The following is a 22,059-nucleotide window of genomic DNA, read 5'->3' on the forward strand; positions in this document are numbered from 1 at the left end:
CTAGAGAGAATGTGGACCATCCCCAGGTAGAGGGCAAAGGGGACGTCCCCAGGCCATCTCCTGGCTGTCCAGCGCCAATCAAAGTCCCACGGGCTTCGGGAGAGCCAAGCTTTGTGCAGCAGGTGTGTGTTCGGATCCCAAAGGCCTGTGCTGCTCCATTAACGTCTGTGATGTGGGCCGGTTGGCAGCCCATCCTGGAAGCTGCTGCAGGATCGTAAGTAAGTGGCTCCAGAGGAGCTGCTGACTCAGCCGCGGGGTTGTCCCTGTTCCTCTCCTGGAAGAACTCTGTGTACTGTGTTCGCCTGCTCTAGCCGCAGCCCTCAGGATCTGATTTCAGCTGGAAACAAGCAGCACTAGAAGTTTCAAAGTTAAAAACCACAAGTATTGAATCCAGCACTCTGTCATGACAGCATCATTCACAGTAGCTACAAGGTGGAAACACCCCAAGTGGCCATCAGTATGCCCCCCAAAGTGGTACATACACACAATGGAATACTATTCACCCATAAAAAGGAATGAAGTACTGATACAGGCTACAATCTGGATGAACCTTTGAAAACATGATAAGTGAAAAAAGCCAGGCACAAAAGGATGAAGATTGTATGATTCCATTTATATGAAATATCTAGAATAAGCTTATTTGTAGAGATAGAAAGCAGGTTAGAGGTTATCAAGGGCTGGAGGACAGAGGAATGGGGAGTTACTGGGTAATTGTACAGAATTTCTGTGTCAGGTAATGGAAAAGTTTGTAAACAGTAGTGATGGGTGTACAACACTGTGAATGTAATGGATGCCACTGAATTGTACACGTAAAAAATAGTTAAGATGGCAAATTTTATGTTATATATGTTTTTAAAATAATGAAAAAAATGCCAGCACCCTGAACCAGATCTTGCCTCTCTCAGCAATGAGCTAAATGTTGAAAAGCATCCTTGACTTTTCTCAGGCTGGACGTAAACCTGTGAGAACTGTGGCCTTGTAGGGGAAGGGCCCAGCACACGGGCCGGGTGAAGGAGGTGCTCAGTTAACGGGTCTTGTTCCCTGTTTCTGCCTGGTCTGCCCCCCAGTTACAGCATGTGTGGCCTGCTCAGTGGCCCTGAGGTCACTTGTTAGGTGCTTTGGAAACTGGAGTAAAGAAAGTTCCAGTTAGGACATTAAATGGCTTGGAAGGGAAAAAAAATCGAAACATGACTGAGAGTTCTCTATTTCCTTTCCTTTCCTTTCTTTCTCTTCTTCTCCTGAGACTGTATTTCCAGTCTTCACCAGGAGAGAACAAAAAATGGAGAAGCAAAGCAAAGGACATCATCTACTGTTCTTCATTCACAATAAAGTGAAGCAGGGGCTCAGGATTTGATGTCTCCTCATTTCACTCTAGTTCAGCGTCTCCGACTCTGGAGAACTCATCTATTAAATCCCCGCTGGCCTGCAAGAGCTAATACGCGTTCACAGTATGTGTTCAGTTTCTTTCCAAAAACTAATAATGCACCTGGGCCAGGGATTAATCCAGATCATTTTTTGAGGTAACTAATATTATTATTCTGTATATACAGACATTTGAACTGTGGATCAAAGAAGATGAGAAAGTATCTCAAGATAACAATCAGGAAAATAACTGAATTCAACACACAAACATGACCCACTGCTCCCTTGATCTAATTCTGAGATACAGGAAAAAAAAAATGAGAAACTCTCTTTCCTTTGGTGTGGACATTTAATATTAAAGCAGGCTCTCATGGTGCACCGGCAGCCGCTGGGAAACAAGGTGCCGGAGAGAAACAGGAAATAAGGGGCTAAGGCCCTCACCACGTGGGGCCGCGTGCTCCTTTGTAGATTTCCTCTCAGAGGTCTGTGGCTGAAATCTGCAGGAATGAGTTCAGTGCATATAGTTTGGAATTGATAAAGGGAATCAATTTTGCAAGGGATTTCTTGGACTCTTAAGAATGTTAGAAATCATAGGACCCCACTGATTCATTTTTTTGTTATGTCTTGATTGATCTTTTCTGTTTTCCCCTTTACCTTCCTCCTGTTATCAATAAATAACAACGGAATGTCTGACTGTCTTGTTTTAAACATCTGCATTTGCATAGTCAGCCTGGGCACTGGGAAAGAGAAGAGAGAAGAAACTTAGTGTTGCAATTTTATATATGGGGATTTTTATATTAAAAGAGACTTAAAATCCTATTCTAATAGGATCCCCATTTAATGAACATTCTCCTTCTCTTCAGACATTGGGAAAACCTGTCACCCTCTAACAGAAAGCCTGAAGGAATCAATGATTGGAATCACATTCTTCTGCTAACATTCCCGGGTTAACAGTGTGCCCCAAGTGACCGAAATGATTGACCCACCAACTAATTTGTCCGTACAGTGGTTCACATTTACACGTGTGTATGTTCACCTGTTAACAGACAATGCTTACCAACTTCAGTGCGTTATTAGTCTTCGCTTGCTTTGGTATTTGTATATTTGATACCTAATTGTTTGTTCAATTGCCCTCATTTGGGCCTCTAGCCCACTTGGGAGGAAATTCAATAAAAAGCCAAATTTTACTGTACCAAATCCAGCAGGCACAGTTTGGATATGCTAACAACTCCTAATGGGGGTTTTGGCCATTGGTCAAATAAACAAACTTTCATGTAGCAGTTGGATAGAAAGCAGAATTGCCAACTTTGTTTATGCTTGAGGGATTTTTTACTGGATCTATAAGGCATGTAGAATTTAATTTATATGCGTATGTAATATTTACTTACTATTATATAATAGTAAAATAATAATTAGTGTTTTAAATTTCATTTCTTGTTTCCTGATACAAATTGAAAGGTGATAAATGTGTCAGTAGTAAACAATCATGGTGGACTCTGGCCGGGACCGGATGTGATTGAATGCTTTACAGCCCCTAGCTCATAGCAACCTCTCCCACCCTGAAAGGTGGCGGTACAGTTCCCCTATTCGTAGTAGAGAAAATAGGTAGTTGGTTTCGTTTGTTTGTTTTTATCCGTATTTTATGGATGAAGGCAGTGAAGCTTAGAGAGTTTGAGAGATCTTCTCCCGGGCATGGTGCATGGAAGTGGTAAACATGGATTTTAAACTCCCTTGGGTCTGACGTTGTGATGGACAGTTGTATGTGTCAGCTTGGCCAGGCTGTAGTACCCAGCTGTGGAATCAGACACTAATCTAGGTGTTGCTGTGAAGGTGTTTTGTGAATGTGGTTAACATCTGCAATAGCTGACATTAAGGAGACTACATTTGATGATTACTGTCGACTGGACCGTGGGCCTTCAATCCAATCACTTGAAGGTCTTAAAAGCAAAATGTGAGATTTACTGGAAAAGAAGGAGTTCTGCCTCAAGGCTGCAGCATTAACTCCTTTCTGAGTTTCCATCCTGCTGGCCTGCCTACCCTACAGATTTCCAACTTGTCAGTTTCAACTATCCTGTGAGCCAATTCCTTTAAATCTCTCTCTGACTCTGTATGTATATATATTATATGTGTTGATATTATATATATATCTTACATATATGCATATATGAATAACCCTATATATATATATTTATATAATATATAATATATATAAATATATATATATTTATAGAAATAATGCCATAATTTTCCCTGGTCATTACATGTATCCTGATAGGAGATATTTACACATCTCCTGTCAGTTCTGTTTCTCTGGAGAAGGACATCAAAGCCTGGGCACCATGACACCCATTTGCAAAAAGTGAAAGAGGTTTCCATCTCCACATTACAGGAGATGAAACAAGATTCAGAGTTTGAGAGACTTGCTCATAGATACGCATGTGGCTTGGAGATGGTAGAGCTGGGGTTTGAAGCCAGAGACTCCAGAGATAGTGCTCGAAACACTCAAACCCAAATCACTCCAATTGCATGAGAAGTGGGCAGCCGTGATGCATACAGGACAGGGCGGCTGATGTCCATTAAGCACTTGTGTGTGATGGTCACCGCGCTGAGCACTTTGCCTGGTCCTCCTGGGCTCTTGGTACAGCTTTCTGTGGAGGTCAAGGCATCGGTCACCAGGAGAATCTCCTGGCTGCTTCTCAGACCGTATGGCAGATCTGAATCACCTGGAGGGCATGTGGAAACATAGGTGGCTGAGCCCTCCCCTCCCCCCGCACCGTTTCCCATTTAAGGGCAGGGGAGATGAAGCTCTGCCTTTTGTAGTGGGGCTGTCACAGAATTTGTAGATATGTTTTGAAACCGGCACACCTCAGTTCTTGCTGGTATTAGTGTTTTCTCAGGTCTGGCTGTGCCTCCCCTGCACCCCTCCGTGGTGATCAGCTCTCGTTCTGGCTGTAGAAGAATCACACCCGCTAAGCTGACTCTCCTAGGCGGGTCCCCAACAGACGCTCCTCTGCTTGGGGTCCTGTCGCTGCCACAAGGGATCCCAGGCAACTCCAGGAAGTCGCACCTCAGGAGCTCCCTGAGTCCAGCCAGACTACCCTGCAGCCTGACGTGGCCGTGCATCTGGTTGGTGCTGGGGTGTCTAAGGGTGATGCTCTCCGGTGTGCTAATTATAGGGAGTGAGGTGACAGCACTCCTCTGTCCCCAGAGCTGCTCTTCTTTATCTAACACACCGCCCCCTCTCTCAGAGGAAGCCCAGAGAGAGAAACAGGTTGCAATCTGGGTATGTCTTACCTGTGCTTCCCTTTCGCCTGGTCCTTTCCAGTTATTTCCCTAGGCTGGGCTTCCTGCCCCATCTTCCCACCTCCCTCTGGTCTGGACTTCCCTTATATAAAACTCCAGGATCTAATCTGACAGGTCTGGCCCTTGATTTGCTAAAGGAGGTGAGATATGTTGGCAGTCCCTTCCTAAGACAATAACTTAGCTTACAAAAACATTGTCACACAGCAGATTTGTTTTTGACTATTAGAAGCCAAGTATCACCTTGTTCTTTCCTTCTGAGTTCCTCCTGTGACAGTTCTTCTGTAAGCGCCCCCTCTCCTCCTGCCCCCAACACACACACAACTTTTCCCTTTCCACTTGAACTCACTGGGGAGATGGTTATGTTTCCAGAAGCAAGGCAGAAGAGAAGAACATATTAATAGTATCCAAAATATGAAACCCATTATACTAAGATTTATTGAGTATTTTCTAAATGCACTCTCCGAAGTGATATATCTGCATTATTTTATTTAATCTCACCCCACCCTGTTTATAGCTGAAAACACTAAAGCATCGAGAGGTTTTATAATTTGCTCAGTACTAGTAAGTGGCAAATCCAGATATAAACCCTGGCCTCCTGACTCTAGATCCTACACCCTACCCACTTAAGTGTACGTGAAAACTGGTTACAAGCTGTGAAACCAGATTTAATACAAGATTATATGTAGTTGATCCTCGCTATTTGTGGATCCCATATTTGCAGATTTGCCTACTAGCTGAAATTTATTTGTAACCCCAGAAGGGGACTCACGATGCTTTTTTCATGGTCATCCTTGGATGTGCACAGAGGGGGAAGAATTTGAGTGGCCAGGCGTGCAGGATCCCAGCTGAAGTTGAGCAAGGTGACTTCTTGTTTCAGCTCTCATGCTGCAAGTAAGGGTCCTTATAGTCTCTGTAGTGCCACGTGTTTCACATTTTTATGTTTTTATTGGTGAATTCACGATTTGAAATGTGTAGTGCTGAAGAGCTAGGTGTCTAGTGTTCCTAAGTGCAGGAAGGCTGTGATAGGCTTTACATGTGTTAGGTAAGCTTCCTTTAGGCTTGAGTCACGGTGCTGTTGGCCTTGAGTTCAGTGTTAATGTATGAACAATATATATTAAGTAAGGGGTCTGTATTTTTTTTCTTTTTAAAACATTTTTAGTCTTATATTGGAGCATAGTTGATTAACGATGTTGTGTTAGTTTCAGGTGTACAGCAAATTGATTCAGTTATACATATACATGCATCTATTCTTTTTCAAATTCTTTTCCCATTTAGGTTATTACAGAATATTGAGCAGAGTTCCGTGTGCTATACAGTAGGTCCTTGTTGGTTATCTAATTTAAATATAGCAGTGTGTACATGTCAATCCCAAACTCCAAGGTGTGTTTAAAAACACGCATAAAACAAGTTTACGTATTGATGGGTTGACAAAAATGTGATCAGAGGCTCACAGACACCTAATCCTGTGTTTCCCCTCAGAGCAGTGATTCCCTGTTGTTAATTCAGTGTTTGCAGAGACTTCAGGGAACATAACAAGAATGGACTGTATCGATCTCTCTGTTACCTTGCTTTCCTTAATTAGTTAATTCATTAAATACTCAGGCATTTAAGAATGCTTTGCTTATCAAAAGGCATACATTCTTAATGGAGGTGATATCACCCCCAAGGGGACAAAAGTTGGTTCTTGGGGTGGAGGGGAGTGAAAATCTTACTCTTCTTATATAAAAAGCAGATATATATATATATATACACAGTACATAACAAATCTGCAGTACATCTGTGGTATTACAATTTCAGTTAGAGGGTGATAAGGAAAAATCTCTAAAAAGTTTCCTTGGAGGGAGGGCAATCATGAAACAGGTTGAGACACACAGTTGTAGGGCACGGTGAATAATATGATGAAGCATCTAAAGTATTTACTAGACTATGCAGCACAGCATATGCGCTCAGTGTTAGCTATTTATTAGAAAAATCGTTAATAATAGTATTTGTTTCCCCAGTCTTCTTCCCTTTCTTCATAGACCGTCATTTCCTGTACTGCAGATTGTGGTCTTCTGAGCGATCTGCACACACATTTTCAGATCTGTCTGAAAATTTCTCCTGAAATTTGTTGTTTTCTTTTGTGCTTTCATTTTTATGATGATCTTAAAGATGATGCTTGCATACCGGTCCTCTTTGTAGCAGAGTCCTCCCACAAGATTTCATTGCCCAAGTTTGCACCTGGCTTTTAAGGAGGGAGCTCTCCTTCAGTGGTTATAGGCTAATAAGGAATAAAAGAAGAGCAGACTGAAAGCACATGAATGATACAGTCAGAGCAAGTGAGGGCCAGCTGACGTGCACCCTGTTGTAGCAGGAAGAACTCCCCGAGTTCAAGTGGATGGAAGTGGTGGGCAGGGCGAGTCCCCACAGGTCCGGGGTAGTGTGGACATGCCCAAACCAAGAGCCCATTGGCTTCAGGAGCCAGTGCTGCATTTACGTTTTGAAAGGCAATGTAATCTCAGCAAAATAACATCATCTGCCAGGTTAAATTAATGCTGTTCCTTTGAATTTTATGGGTTTCATTGTTTTCGTGTCCAATTCGTTAGTTTGTTTTGGTCTTATTGTTGAATCAGATCTAAGGCAGATGGAAGTCATTTCTAGTTTTCCATTTGTGCATCACAAGTAACAATATAATAAAAATAATTTCTATAAGTTAGTGGTGCACAATAATTGTTTTTTTGCCATATTACAGTAGTATTTGCATGACTCAGGTTTGAGGAGAACGACCATGGACTCATAGAATCATAGACTATTTGAGCTGCTGGGAATCACTTAGTCCAACCATCTCCCCTATCAGATGTCGACACGGAGAAGTGAATGTCCAAGGTCAGAGAACAAGGGAGCAGCAGACTGAGGTCAGAGACCAGGTTGACATTCTTCTAACTAGGTACCAGGTCCAACATGTCAGCCCCCACCAAAGGTGAACCATGGCAGATAAATGGTGCTTCTTGACTCACATAAATGCTGCCGCAAAGGCCTGACACATACTGATGGAGAGTTTCTGCACTGTCTGCTAACTCTGAGAGAGGAGGATGTGAAATGGGCAGAAATGATGGGAATAACAGAATTGTTTCAGAGCCATAAGTTATAATGAGCAGTGGTGAGAAGAAGCAACAGCCATTGAACTTCACTGCTCGGGTGATATCGCCCATGAACGTGGATTGTTCCATTACTCTCAACATTAGCAAACAAAATCCTGAAGCTCTTTCAATGGAAGCCCATTTGTGCTTTTCTACTTTGTCCTTTTTATAGACTATAAACTCACTCTACCTAACTGGGGTGTGTACACTGTGCAGGGAAGACTATTGGAAAACAGTGTTTCTCAGCTTAATGTAAGAGTTTAGATCATAACTTGTGGTGTGAAAAGAGTTCATCTGGGATGTAATTGGTTGGTGACTGTTTTAGTTTTCTATTGCTGCATAACAAATTACCATGAATTTAGCAGCAGCTTACCACAAGATATCTATTATTTCACTGTTTCCTTGGGTCACAATTCTGGGCTTGGACCAGCTGGGTCTTTTGTTCAGGATCTTGCAAAGCTGCAGTCAGGGTGTTGACCAGAGCTGCTTTCTCATGTGAGGTTGGGGTCTTCTTCCATGCTCATGTGGGATTGGTAGAATTCATTTCCTTGCAGCTGTGGAACTCATGGTGGTTTGCTTCTTCAAAACCAGTAGGAAGGATCTCTCTCCTCTAGGCTCTTTAAAAGGGTTTACTTATGTATTTAGGTCAGGCCCACCCAGGATAATCACCCTTTTGATTAAAGTTAATGCTATAGGAAATTTAATTACATTGGCAAAATCCTCTGACCATTGCCATGTCCTGTTGCTTAGTGGCAAATTGCAAGTTCTATCCATACTCAAGGGGAGCAGGTTACCAAGGGCATGGACACTGGCTTAGCCTGTCCAGGTTGCTACCACAAAATACCATAGACTAGGTGGCTTATAACAACAGATATTTCATTCTCACAGTTTTGGAGGCTGAAAAGTTTGAGATCAAGGTGTCTGGTGAGGACCTGCTTCCTGGTTCGTAGATGGCCATCTTTTCCCTGTGTCCTCATGGTAGAAGGGGCAAGGGAGCACTCTGGGGTCTCTTCAGTAAGGGCACTAATCCCATTCATGAGGGCTCTAGCTCTACCCTTATGACCTAATCACCTCCAAAGGCTAATCACCTCCTAATACCATGGCATTGGGGATTAGGTTTTAAGATATGAGTTTTAGGGAACATAAACATTCAGCCTGTAGCAGGTACCATGGGGATCATCTTAGAATGCTGTCCACCATGGTCATTGGCACTTCCCTCCCGAGGCAGTGAGTGTGGTTCATATTTGTAGACTTTCATGTGCATTTGGAGAATGTCTGCAATATTAATGTATATGTTCAAATTAAAATTTAGAAGAGTAGAGACTCAGTTGTGAGCTGAGGTGAGGCTATTTAGACCAGGGTTTCTCAACTTCAGCAAATTGATGTCCCGGGCTGCATAATTCTTTCTTATGAGGTGCCGTTGTATACATTGTAAGATGTTGAGTAGCATCCCTGGTCTCTACCCACTGAATCCAGTAGCACACCTTCCCCAGTTGTGACAATTAAAAATACCACCAGTCATTACCAGATGTCCACTTGAGGGAGAGGCACCCCCATTTGAGAAATCCTGTATTAGAAAAACAAAGTGGGTTTTTTTTTGTTTGTTTTAATGAAGAACCCATTAAAGCAGGGAATTTGGTTTTTAAGGTGATGCAGCTGTTTGGAGCCAGCAGGCTCTTGCTCCTTGGATAATGCCTCATTCTTAGATTTGTCTTTATCCTTTATTAGGAAACGTATAGTTTATAGTTGCAAAGAAAAACTTAATACTGTAGATGTGTTTCCCACATGGACTCTCTTATCCACATGTATGCCAAAACAAGATTACGTTATCATATTTGACTATGTTTTATAATCTTGTCTGAGTTTAGAGTCAAGCCATATTATAATAGGGCTTTAGTTCTACTATGACGTGGGTCAGATATTTCCCAAAAGATATTTAATGCCTAAGGCAAGGAACCTAATGAACTCCTTTCTTGGTATCATGGCTTCTTTCTTGGAAACAAGTGATACGGCATGGTAAGGGATGGAGTGCAAGGCACGGTCCAGTTCTGAAATTACAGAACTCAAAAGCTGCTCGTTCCTGTTTTCTCTAGGCAAAGGCAGCTCAAGCATCTCATCCGACGTGAGTTCAAGTACAGATCACACGCCGACCCAAGCCCAGAAGAATGTGGCTACCAGTGAAGGTAGGCATCTGCTCTTCATTATCTCTTGCCCTCTGGTCGCAGTACTGGCTGTGTTTGGAAGACACGTAAAAGGTGTGAGTTTCAGTTCTGTTCTACTGAGTGGAAGCATATGAGATTCTTAAATATGAGAAGACCAAGGTTTTCCCAGGTTTCTTTTTTGTTGCATTGCTGTCACCGTCTACTAAAGTTGTTTTGATGCGGTTTAAGGTAAATGCTGTTATTTTGTGAAAATATAACAGGCTGACTTTTGGGAAGTGTTTGTGAATGACATATCTTATTTTTCAGTATGGAAAACATTATGATTGTAAAATCTTTATGCTGCAGTTGAAAGTTCCTGCAAGAACTTTCAAAATAGGCACACCTGGAATTCAGGATTTTGATAATGGGAAGGTCATAGTCATGTGATTTGTAGAACTTGAACTAGTCACCAATACCTGGGGAGTAGGAAAAGAGGTTTGTTTGATTCTTTAAAGAATAAGTGAAAAGTCCTGCTTGTCAGAACAAAGATTGGTTGCATTGATATTCTTGGTAAAGAATTTGACTATATGTAGTAGCACGTGTTGGAATTTAATTGCTTCCCAATAGTTGAGAAGCTTTTCAGTCATTACTTACTCGTTTGAGCGTGGAAATCATTGTTTCTATTGTAGTTATTTAGTGGAAAGTTGACCCAATTATGGAATCGGCTCCTTTTATTTTAATGTGAAACACATTTAAATGACTTCTTTTCTGACGAAGAGTTCTTTCTAAACGAATTGTTGAATGAAGGTCCATGGAAGACACGAATGCCGTTTATAATGAAAGACTTGTGAGGTGTCAGCTGATTTTCTCACGACACTGTATAGAGCCTACTTTCCTAGTGTGCAGGGTGTTGTGGAAACAACATTTCCAGTCCTTGTTTCAGAGGCTTAAGTTCTGCTGCTTGTAATATCGGGAAACGCCCTCAGAGCCTGGTGTTGGTCATCTCAGTTGTTCGATTGCTCTTGATCTGCATTACAGGATATGCATTAATGATGATGCTTTACTTCTGTTGTGTGTATCTTCTCTTTGGGTATTCTTTGACTTGGTGTGTTTCAAATAAGAATTATCTTCTCTGGGTTAATTATCCCCAGACGGATGGATAAATAGCTTTTACAACTGGATTGTATTCCCTTGTGTTTAGTGCCTTAACGTTGTTTTTACCAGCATTCTGTGGCAAACAGATTGGGGTGTTCTCCTTAATGTAGTGAAGAATCAGGTAGCAATCCAGCTTTAATTTTGTGCCTGTTCGTTCAAATATGGGGATTAGATCATTCTTGAAATTCAGTTAAGGTAATGTGCAAATCGGGTAAATTGATTTTAGACCTTTGCTTTGATTGTTAAAAGCCAGAGTGGAAATCACTTCAATTTAATTGATTTATGATCTGCTCTAATCAGAAATCTATGTTTTTGTAAGATTATCACTTCTTTCCACCATTATTTTACAGTCACGCTTGTCACAGTAATTTGTCTAATTTGAGTGGCTGTGAAAATAGAAAGTTAAAAGTATGTGAAATAATTCTTCTGGGTTTCCCTATCCGGATTTAAGTTCTCTTAATATTTTTTCTCCTTTTCAAAAATAGAAAATACAAAAATATATGAGCTCTGTTGCAAAGGTTGGGGGAAGGGGCCATGGGATTTCATGCATTTTAAAAATGTCTGCTTTTATGCTTCAAAAAAAACTATATAACTATGAAAAAATTTTTCATTTTTGTTTTGCCATTTTCTTAGGAAGATCCTTTTGGTGTAGGCCCAGTCAGTGTTTCATACATTTTGGTCACAGTGTGTTTTCAGGAGAGAAAAATGGGAAAATGTGTGATGTTCATATGAAACAGAATTTTTAGCAACTGGGCTAAATTGATACGGAGTTTTTTCCGAACTCGTTAAGTGGAAGAACCTCGTCATTATGAAAGATGCTATCCATTTTTTGCTTATCTAAAAAATTTTTAAAAGAATGTGTTGTTTTGCTATTTATTTGCATGAATCCATTTTGCCACTGTTTTTCAATCAATGAAAATTTTACAATATTAAAAAATGAATTTGATGCGGGTATTAGTTACATTAAAATGTGTTTCAGGGTTGTTTGCCACAGAGTGGTCTCATATTATGGGTCTAGTTTTTCCAGATAGAAGCATAATGGCCAGTGCTCATTTTCTCAGTGCACAGATGACAGAGCCCAGGTCCACCTCTCAGGACGAGCAGTCAGGGCATCACATTTTCTGACCTCCACAAGGTGGATTTACCTGATGGCATTAACGGTTCCTCCTACCGGAAAACACCTAGGTAACCACTGTATGCAACACACTGACAAAAGAAAAGAAAACAGAAGGTGGACACCAATTTCTTACACATGCTAAACAAGAGCAGATTTAAAAATGCTTCTTTGATTCTCTTTCCACTGTTTTCTAGGGCTATATTTAACCTTTGATGTTAAAAAGCATATTGGGTAAGTGGTGTGCCTGACTTTCTGGAAGCTGTATGATTACGGTTATTTTCTTCAGTTCTTGGATCCTCTTAGGATTTTTCACCTCTGAATTCATGGGTATTGTCTTCAAGAAGCACAGGGAGGATCTCAGTTTAAAGGTCTGAGTGATACTGAGTTCTAAACGTGATATCTTTTGTGGAGGATAATATTGTTTTCCTGCAGCTTTTGAAAACCGTGAGCATACCTGTAATAGCTGGGTTGGAAGCATTTTGGAGCAGTGTTGGACTTCTCCCTGAGGGGCTGGATGAGGAGGCGGTATGTCAGCTCCCTGGGTGGTGGTGTGTGTGTGTCTGTGTGTGTGCACGTGTGTGCATTTGTGTCCAACCTCCACAGGGTAGCTGATGGCCCAGGCACTGTCTCTTACTGGGAAACACGTGGGTAACCACTCTATGCAGCGTATGCTGGGAAATAAACTGAGGACCTGGGAGTGGAGGGAAGGGAAGGACTCACAACGTGCGCTAACCTGGGGCTGGCAACAGGAACGGTGATTAACTGTCTTATTGGGGAGATGGCAATGTTCTAAAATTGGATTGTGATGATAGTTACACAGCTCAGTAAATTTACTAAAACTCATTGAATTTTACACATGAAAAAAGGGTTTTGGGGAGCCGCCGCCTGACGTTCAGACTTATATCTAAAGCATCACAAACCATTCTTTTAATATGCTGCCTCCCAACTCTGAGAGGTGAGAGGCTGAGTCTTGGCCAGTACAAAGTGCAGGGCTGGAGGCTGGAAGCTTCTCCTGAGATGCTCTGGCCTTGGGGCCAGAACTGGCCTGAAAGCCATCATAACAAATCACTGGACCAGGAGGGTTCATAGCCCAGCATGTGGTGCCCTGTCAGAGTTGACCTATCATGGTACGTGCATATTCTCCCATGAAGCTCTGGAAGACGGGAGAGATTATAGACCCACAGATTTCCCAACCTTTTAATTAATTAATTTATTTTTTAGCTTTTCTTGGGTAGTTGCTAACCTCAGCTCAGGTTTTAAACATGTTAGCATCCAACCCTAATGGTTGAGGCATCACGTTTATTCACTCTAAGTCGGATTCTTCGCTAAGGGCTTATGTCTTTGCTATCTAAAGTTGCAGCGTATGATCCACTTTGGGTCATAAGGCTATTCCCCTAGGATGGTGGGCCCAGATGATGATACAATTTGATTTTAATCCAAAAGAGAATGGCATTTTTTACCTGATGGTAGTGTTCTGTTCCAAAATCTCATGCGTCTTAATTTGTGACTCTAAAGCCACACCCCTTTCAAGCAATTGGCAGCCTGAAGTGCTTTCTCTCTGATAAGGTATAGGCTTTCTTTAAGACCCATTATATTTCTTGTGACAGTTTAAGTTCCTGATTTCCTGATACTGTAGGGGGTCTGGGTTCAAGTGTAGAAAGCTGGAGAACTTTCCATTTTTTCCCAACGAAATCTGCATTCCGACATCATAAACCATAGCTTAATTCTTTCCAGTTGTGTTACTATTCTTTCTCTTCCATTTTTTTCTGTCTTTCTCACCCACAGGGTGTTTTCTCTTGTACTGGAAAGGATGGCCTTTGACCTTCAGCTCTTTGAAAGCCATGTCCAGCTGTGAGCAGAATAGGTTGGGTTAGGTTAGATCATGAAGAAGCTTCCTAGAAATAGGAAGCTGAGCTTGGGCTTCTTTCGTGGAATGGGCGGGGGACGGGGCATGAGGGTGTGGCTTTAAGGGTGGCATCTCAACAACTCAGCCCTCTCGTGAGCTAGGGGAAAATGAAGTGGTTAGTTCAAAGGCCAGATGTAGTTGGCTGATGAAGAGTCGGCTTCACTCAGCTGCTCTTTAATCACGTTCAAGTTTAGATACTGAACTCATGGACAGCACAATTTATAGGTGTGATGGCTGTTTATCCATGTTGGTTATCAAGCCGGGCAACCGTGGAATCCGAGAATTTTTAGAGCTACAAAAAGCCCTGGCAATTTTCTGATCTACTGCAGTCATTCTACAAAGAAATTCCTGTGGCACAGAGAACTGAAGAGATTTGCTCAAGATTACACACCTAATACATTGTCAAGCAGGAGTCTGACACAGTAATGTTTTGGTGAAAGATGGTCCAATTAGAAAAAAGCATAACCTTTTAAAAAAGCTTTTGCCTTTGGAGCATGAAGCTATTTAACTCTCATTTGTGCACCCGATCTCTTGCTGCCTATTTTGAGCTGGTTGCAAAGCTGAGGCGGGCTGTTTGGAAGAGTTTGAGAAAGATTGTTGAGCCCCAATAGATCAGTCCTTCCAGTGGGAGGAGGGGAGCTGCTTCAAATGGCAAAAGGATCTCAACCTACTTGAGTAGATTCGCTTCCAGAGATGGAGACACTACCGTTGTCAGCTCATGATTATAAAATACCCTTTTAGTAGATTCGCATAACATTACTCTGTGAAATTGCCCATTTAATTAACTCCCTGAAAGAAGTTCATTTTAAAATATTTCATTTGGAATGAGTTGATTTATGAAGAATTTGAGGTGATATTCTTGCCGTGAACCTAAAATCACCAGTTTATTTCTACAGTCCTGGGTTCTTGTGTTTTCGGTGCCCAATTTAGACCAGTTCTAAATAGAGTTATTTTGAAAATGTCCAGGCATTTGGCTTTGCTTTTATTCTCTTTGTCTTCTTTATATTATCTTTTTACTTCTTGAATGTACTCCTCAGACAAAATTCACATGAATCACTCAGGAAGAGAAAGATGATGCTTTTAACTCAAGGTAGATTCTGTTTCCCAAAAAGCCTTTTTGACTATCCAACAAATTCAACAGACATTTCTCGGACACTTATTTCCGGCTCTTACTAGTACTTTCATGAGCATTATTGCATTCATCTTTGTTTCATCGTCATACTTCTCTTGTGACGTAGGCGTAAATGTTTCCATTTGGCAGGTGAAAACAGGGAGACTGGGGAAGAATCAGGGTGGCCCAAAGTCATGTAAAACTGGTGAGTAGCAAAGATAGGCTTTGAGTGCTGAGTGCTAAGATTTATTCTTAATGCTTGTTTTGTAATTGTCATGCAAAAGTAATGAGAATTTCATACGAGTCATTGTTATAAGTTTATATCAAAGTATATTTTGAAAGTACTTATGAGAAGTACCTTTTCAAAAGCCAACTCATAATCGTGTCTAGATTGCTGATATTCTGCATGGAAACACTTTTGTGTCCATGTATAGTCTAGAAAATGACTTCAAATCCTCAGTTATAGAAAGCAAAAGTCAACATTCCAAGTTGCTTTTATACGGCACTGTTGAAGGCTTAGTTTTCCGGTTACCGTAACTGTGCCCTTAACAGACTGCACAAGACAGAGTTGGGGTTTGAAACTGATATGTAAGTTAATCATGATTATGGGGTCTATAGTGTATGTAATATAAAAGTACTGAATAGTTGTATTGCTTGTTTTCCCTTTAAAACTGAGCCATGGAATTATTCTTAAATTGGAAGTGCACACAAGTGGTAGATACCAATCTCAGACCATGTGCCTTGGAAGAATGGAAATGTACCTTGAAGCAGTCTATTACAGTTGAATGAAATTCTTTCTATGACACAGGAGCAAATAGAGTGATAACATAGGAAGAGGAATATAAAGAACTGGAGAAAGAAAATGACGCTGAAGAAATCTCTTTTGAAATAGTTATAAAGGGACGACTTCCCTGGCGGTCCAGTGGTTGACTCCGCGCTTTCACTGCAGGGGGCGCGGGTTCGCCCCTTGGTCGTGGAACTAGGATCCACATGCTGTGCGGCACAGATAGATAGATAAATAAATAAAATAGTTATAAAATGACATTTATTCAAATTGGAAGGTAGGGTGGAGGACCTTATGGGGAGGAAGAGATTCCAAAATCAAAAACTGGTGTTTAGGAACTTTTATTCCATATATGAGGAAGGTGATGACTGATTATTATAGAGCTTTGTTTTGCCTTTAAAAATTAAATTTTAAACTTAACTATCTCTAAAATTTCAGGATCATTTAGGAATGCCTTGCAAGGCTTTAGCTTTGAAGCTTAATGTGTTTTGGTAATTAAATTAACACCTTACTGCTTCCTGATCAAATTTCCTTTATGGTTGAAGCGACTGCTTAATTGTAAGTTAGGTGACTTTTGAAAAACTGCACCAATTACATCTGGCGATTTGAACATTTTATAGATTCAATGTGCCCAATTTAATAAGGAAGTCACATTTGCATCTGAGGGTTAGTTTAAGCAGAGGAAAGCTCATCAACTCAATATCCAGAAAATGGTTATGTAAGCCTAGAAATGTACATTGAAATTATAAATACCGTCTCAGACTCAAGAAATAAGTTTAATTTCTTGAGGGAATTATCTTCCCAAATGAATTATCCAGAATGGCAAAAATGTCATTTAATAGTCTCAGAAGGAAACTAAGTTTCTCTGTGAGTGTGTGTGTGTATATGTTGTGTGTTTAAGGACATTTTAAAGTAATACTTGAGACAGCCAGAGTTTCTCAGATCTTCAGTATTCTAATCTCATGTGCAAAATTCTATGTTTATTTCCTTCACCTACATCTTGTAACTTGTAAAAAAGCACTCAAATAATCAATATATTTCAACTATAGACATTCTGATACATCTAAGTACAACTAAGTGTGTTTGTAATAAAAGCTTGGATCATTCTTAAGATATCAGTAATTTCAGTAATTTAACTAGATGGGAATTTATAAAAGGATGTAATCTAGGTTCAAATACATTTGTTTAGGCACTGATTGGGGGCTACAAAATGTATGTTAGTCACAAACTGGTAGCACAGAGAATGATCCCTACCCTTCTTCTGCCTGAAGAATTTTCAAAACTAACTTTGGGTTTAACGGATTTAAGTGGAGCATCCAACCTGCAGCTCTTGAGTCTCCATCATTCTCTAACGCCATAAACAATCATCCTTCACAATATTGCTATTAGCTATTTTGGTTCCCTGAGGAATTCGATTTTATGACAAGATCCACTGCTTCCAGAACTTTCACAATTACTGGGGGAAATAAACACTTATGAAACAGTTAAATAGTAGTTTGGGGTAGTATGGGATTGTGTCCCAACAAGTGATCTGAAGAAATGCTATAGCTGGAGGAGTTGGGAAAGGCATCCTGGGAGCCCGGGACTTGGCTTTTGCTGTGTGGGTAGAAGGTGGAGGGTGGAGAGGGTGATACAGCATGGCATGTTAGATTGTGAAGAAAAATCCATTTGGGCTTACATGGGGTAAAGTGGAGGCTTCTAAACAGACCTTTCTCTGGCAACGTTGAATAGGGTCAAAAAGTGCGTTAAACACCCACTCTTTCACAGAAACGGTTAGTTATGGAGTGGCTGCACATTCTTTGTATTAGGTTTTCCGTGGATCGCATATAATTGGGGTTGTCAGTGACAAATAGGCTATCATTCTGTGACACTGTGCACCCACCATCTTTGTTTGGGTTATTTGGAAGGTTTTACACTCAGGAACCAACTTCTGAGCTCATCTCAGGCAAAGAAAGAATATGGAGGAAGTTGGGAACCATCGTTTTAGGACAAATGTCCTGATGTTGGAAATATTTGCCCTTTACAGTCATGGACAGAATCTGACCTTAGAACTCGGGTTAACATGTCTGTTTACTTCCTCTTTGACCAGGAAATAACTTCCTGAGGATAAACTAACTTCCTCAGGAAGTCCCTGACTTCCCAAGGCTGTTAGGCTGATTAATAAATGAGAGAAAAGCACTTGAGTTGTAAAGGACATTCCTTTACATTCTATGTATTCCTAAAAAATATAGAAAACCCACATTATGGACGGAATAATATACAAGTAATTTAGAAATTCTTTGTGATCATTAAGAGGCGATTGAAGAATTGTTATAAGGATGCAGTCTGTGGGAAGCAGATAGTAATACAGTCAATAATTATAAATATAACTGGGGAGTTTTCAGCTGTTTATAACTGCTTCTGCCTTCCAGGGTGGGGTTGGCCACCTGGTACACCGGAGGGCATTTGTTCTTCCAAATAACTGCATGTGTTTGAGTGAGTTTCCCGATGTGGGCTTTAGAAAGCTAGATTCCTCTGCACAGTAGAGATTCTGAGCTTCAGAGGAAGGAGACACAGGGGGAATCCAGGGGAGGGAAGAGGGAGATGATGGTAAGAAGAAGGAATAGTGGAGCTGGGGAGATACTCCAACAACTTGTGGGGTAGTGGTGCCCAAAGTGACGCTGTCCTGTGTCCCTGAAAATCGCTAGTCAGTCTTTACCAAACTCACAAAATTCTTGGAGGGAGGGAATTTCCTAGAGAAATCAGTGATGGACTCACTTTTGAGACTGTTCGCTTGCCTTCTTTGTAGTCACTCGACTTACACAGATACAACTAAAGCCAACTTCTAAAGAATCCGTCAACGAACACTCCCTTACCATTAACATTAGCCCAAATTTAAGTATTCTATTATGTTTATCTTCTGTTGTATATAACAGTATTTTATATAACTTATAGTGACTTATGCAACTTATATTACCTTTTCTCTTTTGACTCTAATTACAAACTCACTTTGTTCTGATTGTTAATAATTATTATTCTCTTTTTGATCAAAAAGTGGATCTTTTTGATCTTTGGCTTTTCACAACTTCTGTGAAAAACCTTGAAGCATCTCCTTTGCCCTTCCAGCCCTGTCCTTCATGCTATAAAACCATCCTTGCTTTCTGGCCACAAAAGAATGTCCATCCTATTTTCTTTTCTTCCGCCCAAGACACAGAATAAGTCACGCCCCAAAGAGTCTGGGGCCTTTTAGTGGAGAAATATATTCAAGACATAAATCTGGGAATCAAGCAAAGGGTTCCTGCTGCTGTGGGCTCACTTTGAGTAAAGTTAGAGCAGGGGTAAAAGTATTTCTTAAAGTAACAGTATACACTGATTTTACCAATTTATAGTATTGTATATTATAAATCATTGCTCTATACATATGTTCTTATAGTATGAAATTTCATTTGCTACTAAGATTTTTCTACTACTCAGCAACCAAACCTATCACCTCTGTTGGGCCTGCCCCATCAGATCTCCAAATATGCTCAGATATGCATGCTCTGTAGCAGTGACAAGTAATAAGCTACAGCTCAGTCGAGATGTCAACTGCATAAGCATTTTGTATATGCTTCAATTCATACCTCCACGGTGTCCTTCCTGTACTAGCTTGAACTTCTTTGAGGAAAGAACTGTGTCTTATCCAGCTTTGTATACCCTGTGGCTACCACAGTATTTGACATGTAATAAACATTTAATACATGTTTATTGAATGAATGACTGGGTTGTTAGTCAAGATTTTAAGGAGGAGTAGACCTCTTGATTAACTTTCCAACTATAGTCATAAAGACCGTACCGACAAAAGCTGTGCAAAACCAAAGTAATATGTGAGAAGCATAGTTACTTTTTAGAAAAAAGAGTGATGCTATTGCTTAGGGAAACTTGAGGCACATCATGGGAATATTTGCCATCAATGTGTTTTCAGTTGCCTTTTGTGTTAAAGGGACAAACAACTTTTTAGAGAAGAATAGGCATGTTGAAAGGAAGACATGTCTAGTTTCTATGTTTTCATATGTTTTACTATTTTAAACCAAAAGGTTAAGTTGTCTGAATACTAGCTCTATAAACAACCAGTTTCTCTCAGAAAGTTTTTTAACATTTTAGATGAGCAAATGAAATAAACTTAGAAATCTAAGAATTCTAGGGCTATTCAGCACCCCTCCCTGCAACCTCAATTTTAAGGGACGAGGAAAATATGTTCTTTCCCCTCACCAATTTAATTTTATTAAATCCCTTTTTAATCTCTTTTAACCTCAATACATTGAATTGTTTCAATTCTTCATTTACTGACATCTCAAAGTACCAAATTAGAGCCTGTGGTTCTTTAACGGATGAAATTGGAGAAGTAAGTTTCATTTTATTGGCACAAAATATGGCTGAATTGGCCAGTTAGCAAACGTGCTCATATTTTTTGGGTTCACTGACTTCTTATGAAGAAAATGTTAGAAAAACCATTCCTAAAAAAGAAAATAATATTGTTCTTTACTTTTTTTAAAAGAATTATCCTAGAACCAACCTTGACCTCAGATTATCTTTTGCCAGCTATATTCTATTTCCTAGAAACTAGGAAACTATAAAGTTCAGATGTTTTGTCTTGCTGAATTGGAACTGGTCAGGATGGAGATTGGGAAGTGAATTCATCCAATTGCAGAGATTTACAGAGCTAAATTCTGGTTAATGGATGTATTTGGAAAATGAAGTTGGAGATTGAACTCTTCATTTAATCTGAATGAGAGGGGAATAAAACCTGTACAACAAAAATTTTGTGATTTTGTAACTCCCCATATATATGTGACCCAAGTTACGTAGCTTTAATTTTCTTCTCTGTGAACCAGGAATAATAATATTATCTACTTCATGTGTTGGTCATGCGGATTGAATTTAAAAATTATACTCAGTGTGAGTCCCTCTGCATATTAGCTGGTTTAATTTCATCAGCTTAATCACAGTCACTTTACGTAAGTTCCATATCCAGCCTTGTTCTGGGACAGGAGGACTTTGTATGGAAAAGTCTCCCCTAAATGAATTCAGCGTAATTATTATGAAAATCCCAATACAATTTTTAAAAATATATATTTGTTTATTTTTTGGCTGCATCAGGTCTTAGTTGTGGCACGCGGGCTCTTTCGCTGCAGTGTGCGGGCTCTTTGTTGCGGTGCGCGGGCTTCTCTCCAGTTGTGACACGAAAGCTCACTAGTTGTGGCACGTGGGCTTAGTTGCCTCGCGGCATGTGGGATCCTAGTTGCCCCACTGGGGAGCGAACCGACATCCTCTGCGTTCGGAACCACTGGACCACCAGGGAAGTCCCCCAATATGATTTTAATTTTGAAACTTGACCAAATTCTACTTTCTTAACCTAGAAGAATAAATCCAACATCTATATGTACCTACCGTATGTGCATGATGAATTCAGTTCAATTACATATGTATCAGAGTATGGATGTTGAATTACTTATATGTTGAACTCATTTGTTGAATTCATACATGTGCATGTGAGAATATCCAAGAAAAATTTTGGAAACGAGTAATGAAAGTACCATTTCCTTAGTGTCACGAAAATATATTCTGCATTTACAAATATTTAAGAAGTGTGGTATGGTGGAGCTTGGTGTAATGGAACAGAGAGCTCAAGGTAGATTGAGTTATCTATGGCCATTTAGGATATGATAAAGATGGCATTATAACTGGATGAGGGAGATAAGCCTTGTCAGTATTCCTAACAGGAAAATCAGCTTCTCATTTTAAAAAAAAGGAACATGGAGAACCTAAGGTGTTCCTGATGCCAAAATAAATTCTTGATGGACGAAAGATTTAAATGTTCAAGTTATATATAGATGACTTGTTTTATGATCTTGGGGTAGAAGAACCTTTCAAAGCATAAAAACAGAAGTTGTCATAAAGCTAAAGGAGACCACCAGCACACTCATGGGGTAGTTCATGCCGTATGGGGTAGAAAATATATTGTTCAAAATATTTATCTTTCTATTAAGCTAAGTTCAACACAGGTTTCTTTTTTATTGCTGGACTTCTCAGAGCTCTTGAT

The 22,059-nt window shown here is 40.2% G+C and overlaps 1 protein-coding gene across 1 annotated transcript in view; it reads left to right on the forward strand.

Annotated features, from left to right (window-relative positions):
* Nucleotides 1-22,059, forward strand: part of FBXL7 (F-box and leucine rich repeat protein 7) — a 416,917-nt gene that overhangs the window by 101,629 nt on the left and 293,229 nt on the right. Inside the window, exon 2 of the mRNA XM_061189140.1 lies at nt 9,878-9,967. Within this exon, the coding sequence (XP_061045123.1) occupies nt 9,878-9,967 (90 nt within the window). The remainder of the gene's footprint in view (nt 1-9,877; nt 9,968-22,059) is intronic.

Source organism: Eubalaena glacialis, chromosome 4, assembly GCF_028564815.1.
Source record: "Eubalaena glacialis isolate mEubGla1 chromosome 4, mEubGla1.1.hap2.+ XY, whole genome shotgun sequence".
Taxonomy (NCBI): Eukaryota; Metazoa; Chordata; class Mammalia; order Artiodactyla; family Balaenidae; genus Eubalaena; species Eubalaena glacialis.